Below are 12,013 nucleotides of genomic sequence, written 5' to 3' on the forward strand. Positions count from 1 at the left end.
CTCATCTCAGATATGCCTAGGATATGGATTTCCAGTTGTTACATTTCAAGTTTTAGATTTTCTAGGTTTCTACACTGAAGCAGTGTTCTCACATTTCAGGTTGCTATGTTAAAATTGGGATTCGTTTCCTTCACGTTGTCTCTATCTTTTTCAGTCCCCACCCGGAGATTCGATTGGGGGACCATTTTATCTCCGGAAAATTTTACAGAAGATACTGGCATGGTTTTTTGCTGACGCTTGGGATAAGCGTAGTTCTTCAATGTGGTGGCTTACCGTTGCCTTCCACATCCTAACACGTTGACCATCAGCTGGTTCTTCCGCCTTTGTAAATGATTTATGATTTCCAGGGCAAGAGGGTGCCATGCCCAGGAAATGCTGGGGTGTGGGATGATGACTTATCCCGGTCATCCCTCGGTCCCTGTCCACGTTAGCCATCACATGAAGTGACGTTGCCCATTCTCTACCGCGTGGAGGTGTACATCAGGAGTTTCCCTTCATCGGGTCAGCTACTTTATGTAGCTGCGCTGAAATGCTAATGATTTGTGTAGCCAGCCCGAGCCATTTGGACTTTTGCTGCATGCAGCCTTCATTGTGTTACAATTTTAACGGCCAGTAGTGTATATTAAAGAGTTCTACATACTGTACATGATAAATACACATGGGTGATCCAAAAGTTTAGATACAATTTCTCGATTCATGTTTACTAACCCCCTCAATAACTTCATGACTGCAGATCCACCTGCAAACTGGGTAAACAGCATACTTTTCGTTGCACAGGGGTACCAAAGCCTGCAGACGAGCTATGAGTGATGCAATGAACTCATCCTAGTGGCGTTGTCTCTAATGAAGTCGACGTCAGCGGGAACTTTTAAGCTTTTTTTTTCCTTCTTTGGCACAATCATTGCTGTCAGGAAGAAAGCGTAGCTGCTTACCTTTCTGCGTGTCCGATACCTTCCCGTTGCACTCCACATCGTAAGTGCTGAAACAATTGAAATTACAGCTTAAATTTTCCTTTCTTCACTAGTTTCACACTTACTATATCTATAGTGCAATTACTGTTCAATACATCTTAAATATCTGTTTCAAGTTCTCAGAACGTGTTTTAGCACATACTGACTTTCCTTATAGATTAGTTTAATAAATACGACTTGATTCGAAAGTTAATGGCTCAAATGGTTCAAATGGCTCTGAGCACTATGGGACTTAACATCTATGATCATCAGTCCCCTAGAACTACTTAAACCTAACTAACCTAAGGACATCACACACACCCATGCCCGAGGCAGGATTCGAACCTGCGACCGTAGCAGTCGGGCGGCTCCGGACTGAGCGCCTAGAACCGCTAGACGACCGCGGCCGGCAAAAGTTAATGTAGTAGATACATTTAAACAGTAAGAGAAGCGACTAGGTGCCAAGAAAATTACAAGTGTGTTAGGGATTCCAATGACCCTGACGCACAGAATTTTTCCACGTAGTCGCCATTTCTATGAAATTTTGATACAGCTAACAAGCATTTTCTAACAGTCTACGAATGTTTCTGCCATCTGGGATTCCAATTGGCTGTCAATAGTAGGAACTCCCGAATAATTACAGCGGTCTCAAATGCGAAGTTATCGCTATCAGATGGTTTATCATAAACTTACCGTTGGAAGTTAGGTATTTTGTCACTTTGTTCGGGCAGCAGTATACGGAAACAAAATTATCTGAACGAAGATCAATTCTTGAATTCGGCAATCATTATTGTCACGTTCCAGTTTGGAATAGCCTCAGTGCTCATGTAATCTGTCTATAGTGGTTATTAACTATACATGCAAAGCATTCGTCTCCGTAAAATAATTGGCAAACAACAGTTCTCATAAGTAATTAGAGAACGTCACAGCTCTCTGACAAGAGCTGCTATTAAATACTTATTACAACTGGTTTTAGTACTCAGACCATCATCAAGTATCCTCTGTCATGGGTGACGACACGTAAAACGTACTTCATATTTAGTATATTTCATATGAATTAAATTTCATGTTTATTGTGTTTACAGTTAAATATGACATGCATTTCATGTGCCCTCTTCCTGCCACGCGGGATTAGCCGAGAGGTCTACGGCACTGCAGTCATGGACTGTGCGGCTGATCCCGGCGGAGGTTCGAGTCCTCCCTCGGGCATGGGTGTGTGTGTTTGTCCTTAGGATAATTTAGCTTAAGTAGTGTGTAAGCTTAGCAGTTAAGTCCCATAAGATTTCACACACATTTCGACCTCTCACTAGGTGTATAGGATACCTGATGAAGGTCTAGGAGTGAGATCGCTGGTGTTAACTAAGTATTCATCACCATCTCTTGCCGGTGAACTATGACGTTTTTTAAATACAAAGGGCGTTCAAAAAGTTTTGCACAGTCGTCTCTAATTTTTTTATTTTTTGCAGGAGGAGAATGAAATTTTTTGTGAACGTACTTGGAAAATTTAGCTATAAGTTGGTAAATAAAAGTATTTTATTTTATTTGCAAGTGAGCCATAATGGACCGTGAAGTAGATGTCAAGTTTCGACAACGGTCGGTGATGAAGTTCCCCTTCAGGACCGGCGATGACTCTGCCATATCGATTCACAGGAAGTTGCTCCCTGTTTATGGGGAGGACACAGTGGATCGCAGCAGTATCCAGCGGTGGTTGCAGAGGTTTAAAGAAGGTGATTTCTCTCTACTGGACAATCCATGATGCGGTACACCATCGACAGCAGTGAGTGATGTGAATAAGGAGACCATTGTTCAAATCCCCCCAAACGACAGATGTGTGACGACACGACAGCACGCTGAAATGACTCGTTTGTCGTTGGGAAGTGTGGTATCACTGGTACAGTCACTAGGGTACAGAAAAGTCTGTGCACGTTGGGTGCCTAGATTATTGACACGAGAAATGAAAACGATGAGGAAGAATATGTGCGAGGGTCTCATGAAGAACTTTACTGAAGAGTGGAAACAGTGTTTTGACGGCGTCATTAACCAGGATGAAACATGATTGTTTTTGTCCGAAACTGAGAGCAAAACCCAATCCACGGAGTGGCGTCATCTGGGTTCCCCTCGGAAGAAGAAACCAAGACTTTCACTAACAGCAGGCCGAAAGGTGATGGCCTCCTTCTTCTGGGATCAGTTTGCTGTCATTTTCATTGACTTTTTGGAACCTGGCTCCACAATTAACCGGGACCGTTACTGTTTGTCATTGGACAAGCTGCGACGTACCATCAAGACCCACAGACTACAGCTTAAGGGTCAACTCATCAGACTACACCATGACAATGCCAAACCCCGTACGGCCCTTATGACGCAAGAGAAGGTCAGGAAAATGGGTTGGAAAATTGTTCCTCATTCTCCCTACTGTCCGGACTTGGCTCCCTCTGATTTTTACCTCTATGGTCGTCTGAAGGCCCACCTGCGCCGTGAAACATTTGATAGTGAGAAAGACCTTATTTCCTGTGTCAATTTTACCAAAGTGCATTTACAACATGGAAAGAAAGTTAGGCTACATGCGTCAGAGCTGATGGAGGCTACACTGAGTAGGCTCAATGTATAGTTAAATGTTCCAAGTATGTTCACAAAAAATTTCATTCTCCTCCTGCAAAAAATAACAAAATTAGAGACGACTGTGCAAAATTTTTTGAACGTCCTTTGTATCTGTCATAATTACCACTGCACGTCGTCCTCACAGATTGCAATGGATATCATGTCAGTCACAGTGCTACCTTTGAAACATTATTTCCGATTGAAAGTTACAGCATCACTCATATAACTTGTGTGAAGCGTTGTGCCTGTTATGCCTGCCCTGTTCACATGATACCACACTCGTCAAAACACAATGAGTACCGTAGTGGATTTAATTACGTTTAATATCGAAATCCGTACTACACGCCGCCAGAAACATTACGAGCCCAGAGTATTAATACATCAACAATATCTGTGAACAAGGTCTGAAAATGTTTCGATCGACTCTATCTGCACCCCGTATTATTGCTATCTGCGTCTGAACCAGTTATCTTACATTTCTGCAATGAATCCGATTCCGATCTGGATGTAAGATGATCTTGGAACGTATTTTGCTATTCCCGACAATGAGAGGATATAATTTGTAACAGTTCAACTGCTCAGAAGTTCATTTCTTTTTTCACTATTTTTCATCCGTCTACCTCGTTGAATGTTTCCTTGCCTCCTCTTTAACAGCAACTGATCCTATTTTTCCAGAATCCTATATCAATCAATCACTTCTATCCTAGCTCCCTTTCCTCTTGGCAATTTTATTTTATTCCTGAAATCCAATTCTGCTACAGTATAAACACACCCCATATTCCACAAAACAGTTATAATTGTTTTCATTACGCACATTCAGTAAACAATCAAAATCCTGTTGCTGACTCCATAACGTATTATTTGTTATTGCTCCCATTACCATTATTATTATAATTAGCCTACTGTTAATCGTTACCTTATTCACATTTGTATATTACTGATAGTGATAACGGTTTCTTTGAGAACTCGACGAGTTGTTCTGCAGGTGCTCGGTACAACTGCCTTTTGTGATTTCCAAGCAAAAGATGCAATCATAGGTCCAATAGATTATTCTGTTTTCTGTGGATCAAGCCTGTCTCTGATATCACCACAGGAATTACGTATACCAGTTTGTTCCCACATAGTATCTACTTCATCTCACCTGTCGCAATATCTCGTCATCTTCTCACTGCAGGTCATGTGTGTTGGCAACAGAAACGCTTATTAAGAAGCTACCTATCCACCTTCACTGGTCATATTATGTCAGATCCACTGTATCTGATTGTTTTATCAGTAAATATATTGAGCTTCAGTACACCTTTAATTTGTCACTTTCTACAATGGAGTAGGAATTATATCTTTATTTTACTAAGGAGGAACATTTTCTGTTAACTGATACTGCAAGTCCAATTTCGGTGATTATTTTAGCGACGTCATCACGTCTCTGGATGTCACGTTAATAATTTGTGACATAATTTCCTTTTAATACTCACACTTCATTCAGCTACAATTGATTCCTTATTCTTATCGTTACTGTAATTGCATTATATATGTATTTTCAGTTGAAAAACCTTTTCACTGTTAGCTTCACTTGAACATAGCTTTGTGGTAGCAGGTAACGTTCAACTGAAGAAGAAATTGAACCTGTCCCAGAGTGATTCTTTTCTTTCTCCAAAACTTATGAGTTCATGTGTCTGGAGCAAATGAGATTGGTTAGAGACCTTCTGAGGTTGTCCTACGATCCTAGCATTTTTCTGGAAGTTCTTTAGGTCCTTCTATTCTTGAAATAACCGTATCATATATTTCAGGACCATTCAGTTACCAAACATTGTTCATTTGAATAGCTAATTCCTCGTACTTCGTCAGTTCCCCAACTGTTTCTGATTTTCTACATTTAGTCTTACATAATTCTCGTACAATAAGTGCGTGATGTGGTTGTGGTTATTGGAGTTCATTCAATAGCACAAAAGATTTAAGATCAAACTGACCACAAAAGTGAATATTAAGTCTTCCGGAAATATGACTCTGTTAATGAAAGCAATCGCGTAAACCTCATCTATGAGGTGCAGACTTGTCATGCATGTGTTGATCATTGTTTCCAAACAGTAGATGGAATTCCGACACATTCTGTGAACATCGAAAGTCTGAAGTAACCAATAAAGGCCAACTGAATCAAAAGCCTTGCTGTAGTCAACGTAACAGATACGCAATTTTCATATCTTAATCTGTATCTGTTCGGTAATTAGTTGACGTTTACAACTCAAAAACCCATTGTACAACCCATCTGTTCATCTTTAGCTTTATTTTTTTATTTTTCGTTTTCTTTTTTATTATACTTGTTATTTCTTTCACTGGGTGTAGATTATATTTTTTGAATACCTGTAAACAGTTTTGACACAACATGAAGACTTCTTATTGGGAAGTTATTGTATTATTATTATTTTACTATCTTTATTTTTCACAACAGAAATTATATTGTGAAATACAGTCACATCTATTCTTTGTTCCTTCTAGCTTCCCAGAAGGTAGAAATGGTGACTTAACAGTTTTTATAACACTTTACGTAAGATACTGAATAGTACTGAATCTTCTTTACTACATCCTGGGATTGCAGGCAGAGCGCTCTTCGCGTTATGTGATATTCATTCCAGAGTGGGATGATATTATTTTATTAGTATTATCATTGTGTTTTTAACAGCATTATAAATAACGTCATGAGTGTAATTCAGTCCGATCGTCCCACAAACACTAATTTCAGAAGGATATGTGAAGGACTCCTAGTTATCTGTAACTGAGGACCTCATGACCTTAAATTTATGAGGGAAAATCCAGTGAAAGTAAAAATGCTACGCAGGGAACATAAAACACTAAAATGTCTACAACGATGAAACTGATAGTGCAGGCGCATCACAAACAACGCAGTGTTTGACCTTTGTCCGTTCTGTTGACTCGAGACTCAACTAATGCAAAAGGTTACATTACCAAATTTATCTACTGATTTTTTGTGTTACGTATCTACAGCTACGTCTACTTATCCGGTACGCAAGATACCGTCCAGTGTCATGCAGAAACTGTATCTGCATCTCTACGCCGTTAGAAATATTCGGTGTGAGGCAAATGGTACATGATGTACATGTATTTTATCCCCCGATTTCCTATTCTATTTCCAATTTACATGTGGGACTGACGATAGTTCTGAGTATGAACTTTCATGAATACCAGGCGCGGAGAATGTCAGAATAAGTATCACATTTCTTGTTTCACGCTGGAACGTACCGTCTCAGAATATAAGTAGGGGAGAGCGTTGTACACTTTGCAGCCTTTTGGCTCTACCCAACCATGTAACAGAAGTTTAATATGGTTTCATGTTTAATTTGTAAACGATGTCAGTCACTGTCTGTGTGCAGTATTCTCTTTCTGAAATTACAAAAATTAGTCCGAAAAATTAAGGTTTTTCCAAATGAGAAAACTTGTTCGAAGGTATTACTTAGTCATGTACCTAGGAACAAATATTCTATTGAATTTTTTAAATGTTGCAATACAGAAAATCTTGTCCGTTCCGTATTTAATATTCTAACTTTTACGCTGTTACTTTACTACATACCTACACTCCTGGAAATGGAAAAAAGAACACATTGACACCAGTGTGTCAGACCCACCATACTTGCTCCGGACACTGCGAGAGGGCTGTACAAGCAATGATCACACGCACGGCACAGCGGACACACCAGGAACCGCGGTGTTGGCCGTCGAATGGCGCTAGCTGCGCAGCATTTGTGCACCGCCGCCGTCAGTGTCAGCCAGTTTGCCGAGGCATACGGAGCTCCATCGCAGTCTTTAACACTGGTAGCATGCGCGACAGCGTGGACGTGAACCGTATGTGCAGTTGACGGACTTTGAGCGAGGGCGTATAGTGGGCATGCGGGAGGCCGGGTGGACGTACCGCCGAATTGCTCAACACGTGGGGCGTGAGGTCTCCACACTACATCGATGTTGTCGCCAGTGGTCGGCGGAAGGTGCACGTGCCCGTCGACCTGGGACCGGACCGCAGCGACGCACGGATGCACGCCAAGACCGTAGGATCCTACGCAGTGCCGTAAGGGACCGCACCGCCACTTCCCAGCAAATTAGGGACACTGTTGCTCCTGGAGTATCGGCGAGGACCATTCGCAACCGTCTCCATGAAGCTGGGCTACGGTCCCGCACACCGTTAGGCCGTCTTCCGCTCACGCCCCAACATCGTGCATCCCGCCTCCAGTGGTGTCGCGACAGGCGTGAATGGAGGGACGAATGGAGACGTGTCGTCTTCAGCGATGAGAGTCGCTTCTGCCTTGGTGCCAATGATGGTCGTATGCGTGTTTGGCGCCGTGCAGGTGAGCGCCACAATCAGTACTGCATACGACCGAGGCACACAGGGCCAACACCCGGCATCATGGTGTGGGGAGCGATATCCTACACTGGCCGTACACCACTGGTGATCGTCGAGGGGACACTGAATAGTGCACGGTACATCCAAACCGTCATCGAACCCATCGTTCTACCATTCCTAGACCGGCAAGAGAACTTGCTGTTCCAACAGGACAATGCACGTCCGCATGTATCCCGTGCCACCCAACGTGCTCTAGAAGGTGTAAGTCAACTACCCTGGCCAGCAAGATCTCCGGATCTGTCCCCCATTGAGCATGTTTGGGACTGGATGAAGCGTCGTCTCACGCGGTCTGCACGTCCAGCACGAACGCTGGTCCAACTGAGGCGCCAGGTGGAAATGGCATGGCAAGCCGTTCCACAGGACTACATCCAGCATCTCTACGATCGTCTCCATGGGAGAATAGCAGCCTGCATTGCTGCGAAAGGTGGATATACACTGTGCTAGTGCCGACATTGCGCATGCTCTGTTGCCTGTGTCTATGTGCCTGTGGTTCTGTCAGTGTGATCATGTGATGTATCTGACCCCAGGAATGTGTCAATAAAGTTTCCCCTTCCTGGGACAATGAATTCACGGTGTTCTTATTTCAATTTCCAGGAGTGTATATTCAATTAGAGAAATCCGATTAAGTAGAAGTATTCCCAAAAACCATTTATAACTTAAATATATTTTGAAATAGAAGCACAAATTTAATTTTTTCAAGAAAGCTAAAATCGTTAAGAAGTTAAAAAAACTCGTTTGATTTGAAAGCATCTCATTTTCTATTGTTGTAGACATTTCACTTCAAGTTACAAGATGGCGCACGACCGACGAAGCGTGGCTTAAACTTCCACACACTATATAATCAGTTTTAAAATGATGTATAATTTTGCTCGCCATAATATTCTATAACTGGACACTAACAATATCTATGAAACAGCTTCGGTATATTATACAGCACTTAAATGTATAGATCTCAAAGAAGAAGCACAAACCAAAACCTCGTGTCTCCCAGCAACAGTAACAGCAGAAAATTCTGGTAACTGTTTCTGTCGACCTCTGGCACTCATGTCATCGTGTGATACGAAAACCGGTCACTGGATTGACGCATCGACCAGGAAACAACATGTGTTCGAAGGTTGGCTACGCTCGAGGTACAAGGCTCTCCCTAGTCCTTTGTGAAATGGACAGCGCCTTGCCTGTAGCTGCTTGTAATGAAGTTCTTTGTGCACTGTTTTAATGCCTTTCGCTGACCACAAGATGAATAATTGCGCAGCCCCTGTTTTAACCTCCTCTGATATTTCCATTAATCCTAGTTGATGAGGATACTACAATAGCGAAATGTACTAAATAATCGATCTGACGAGAGTTCTAAGCGATGTTCGTCATGGAAGAACTACACGTTCCCAGAGTTCTCGCCATGAGTCGTTCGTGTCTGGCTCACCCATAATTAAACCAATTGGCTTGGTGTTCCACCATGTATCAGTTAGATCACCCACCCCCGGACACAGCAAACATTTGCACTGTCGCCCCTCATCCCTCCGTCCTTATGTCCTTCAAACCTACATAGCATTTACTGGGAACGGTCCTAGATGGACTTGCCGCAACGGTCATTATCATCGACATTGCCTTAACGCCAGCCACATCATATTTTACAGTAAATCACGAGAGAGAACTTTTTATTCTAATGTAATCCAAATTAATGATTGTGAACTTCTTATTTTTAAGAAAGCTGTAAGTATATATTATCATATCACTTGGTTAAAGAGCACCAATACTTGCCCCTCTGTGACTTCACGTGGAGGGAATAAAATGATCAACAAACAAAAAATCGATCAGAATAGGGAGAACTTGCCAACGGTTCTATTACCAAATTTGTCGTCCAGTTTACTTTCGCTGTTAACTCCTCTCTTTCTCTTTTCCCTCTTCGTTAGCGGAAGCTGAAACCGAAAAAATTTGGTTCCGCTTTTACCCTTGCCATTTTTCGGGTTGTAGGAAACCCGCTTGAATTTTTGCAAAACTTCACAGAAGTTGCCTTCAAATAAATATTACCCTAGCGGGCCTTGCCTATTTCACAATCATTGCAGTGTTTTTGTGAAATGTTCAGATGTGTGTGAAATCTTATGGGACTTAAGTGGTAAGGTCATCAGTCCCTAAGCTTACACACTACTTAACCTAAATTATCCTAAGGACAAACACACACACCCATGCCCGAGGGAGGACTCGAACCTCCGCCGGGACCAGCCGCACAGTCCACGACTGCAGCGCCTAAGACCGCTCGGCTAATCCCGCGCGGCAGCGTGTTTTTGTGAGTTCGTTTGTTTTCCGCGTACGTAGAGAATACTGTCTATCTTGTGAATAAATTTATTTTTGTACACTTTCTCTCGCGCGCGTGAGAGAGAGAGAGAGAAACAGAGAAAATGTGTTAGATGTTGAACTGAGAGGTGAGTGAGAGGGAAGAGTGAGGGCTCATGAGTGGGGCTTAGAATTTGGCTGGTGGTGCCACAGTAGAGGAACTATGATAACTCTCCAACCCCTCCCACCCACTCACCACCACAACCTTATCCTGTTCCTCAATCTTACCTCCTGCCAGTTTCTTCAACTGTTTCCCCCCTCCCCTACCCCCAGAGCTCTAACCGCCCCTCACCCTCTCCACACCCTCTCCATTCATATCTTTTCTTACACTCGCATTCTGCCTGTCTCTTTCTCTCCCTCGCTCTCTCTCTCTCTCTCCTTAATCTATTCTCCTAGCTGTCTCTCTCTCACACACACTCTCTCTCGCTCTCTCTCTCCCAGACACAGGCACAGACACAGACACATACACGTGCAGCTGCACGCACACAGACGAAGGCTTACACACACACACACACACACACACACACACACATACACACACACAAGGAAGTGCACGCAAAAAAAAAAACAGTAAACAGTAGTCACGGGCTGCCGGCCGCGGTGGTCTAGCGGTTCTGGCGCTGCAGTCCGGAACCGCGGGACTGCTACGGTCGCAGGTTCGAATCCTGCCTCGGGCATGGGTGTGTGTGATATCCTTAGGTTAGTTAGGTTTAAGTAGTTCTAAGTTCTAGGGGACTTATGACCTAAGATGTTGAGTTCCATAGTGCTCAGAGCCATTTGAACCATTTTTGAGTCACGGGCTGCAAGAAAAACAAGCACTGTGCTGAGTGCAAAACATGCGGAACTACACTGTTAGTTTTATGAACACAACTTTTGTGAAGTCTTACAAAAATGATGCTCACATTGCACCAAGCATTATTTATCTGCAGATCTTCCTCCATTTCACAGCATATATATATATATATATATATATATATATATATATATATATGTGTGTGTGTGTGTGTTTGTGTGTGTGTGTGTGTGTGTGTGTGTGTGTGTGTTTTACGTGACGTCCAAGCATGCAGCTGTGACGCTTGTTAACAGCATCGTAGATCGCCGACGGTTTTCTTCTAACTGTCTGCAACATTAAAAGCGAAGTTCATAGTGAACTTGGATTGTAGCGAGCTTCGTTTCCTACACTTCGCCCAACATCCCCAAGCATATACATTTCTTCAAGCGATGAATTACTTCCAATGTCCTCAGTTCTAGGACGGCAGCTCCAGCTCCGGTCAGAAATTACAGCACCATCTCCAGCGACAGTAAAAACGCGTCTGGAGCGCGGCCAGTATGTGCGAGCGAACATAGTTCTACCGCCGTCGCTCCATGTGCGGGGCAGCCCTTTCCTGTCGCTTTGGCCCGTTACGGCCGCGAATAAATTTAGTAATATTTCAGTCGTTTTCCGGCCTAACATATTGATTTTATTTGGCGCGCTGAGAATTCGGAACGCGCGGGGCTCTGCCGACAACAGCGCTGCACAGATGGCAGCACGTGTTGTGGGGCGGAACACCGGCCGCCTCGGCGTGGAGAGAACTAACTACAGATGCCTGCTAAACATCGCCGTTTAGGTCCTGAGCTACAACCACAGTAAAGGGACTGAGAGAAGGTGGATGTTGTAAATGTAGTCCTGAATGCCACTATTAATTAAGCCCAAGCATCCACAGTAGCAGAAAAGTTTCCCTACTAC

General features: G+C 43.1%; 1 protein-coding gene across 1 annotated transcript in view; it reads right to left on the reverse strand.

Moving 5' to 3' along the window:
- Positions 1 to 12,013, reverse strand: part of LOC126159823 (sialin-like) — a 425,200-nt gene that overhangs the window by 186,820 nt on the left and 226,367 nt on the right. Inside the window, exon 2 of the mRNA XM_049916634.1 lies at positions 933 to 979. Within this exon, the coding sequence (XP_049772591.1) occupies positions 933 to 979 (47 nt within the window). The remainder of the gene's footprint in view (positions 1 to 932; positions 980 to 12,013) is intronic.

Source organism: Schistocerca cancellata, chromosome 2, assembly GCF_023864275.1.
Source record: "Schistocerca cancellata isolate TAMUIC-IGC-003103 chromosome 2, iqSchCanc2.1, whole genome shotgun sequence".
Taxonomy (NCBI): Eukaryota; Metazoa; Arthropoda; class Insecta; order Orthoptera; family Acrididae; genus Schistocerca; species Schistocerca cancellata.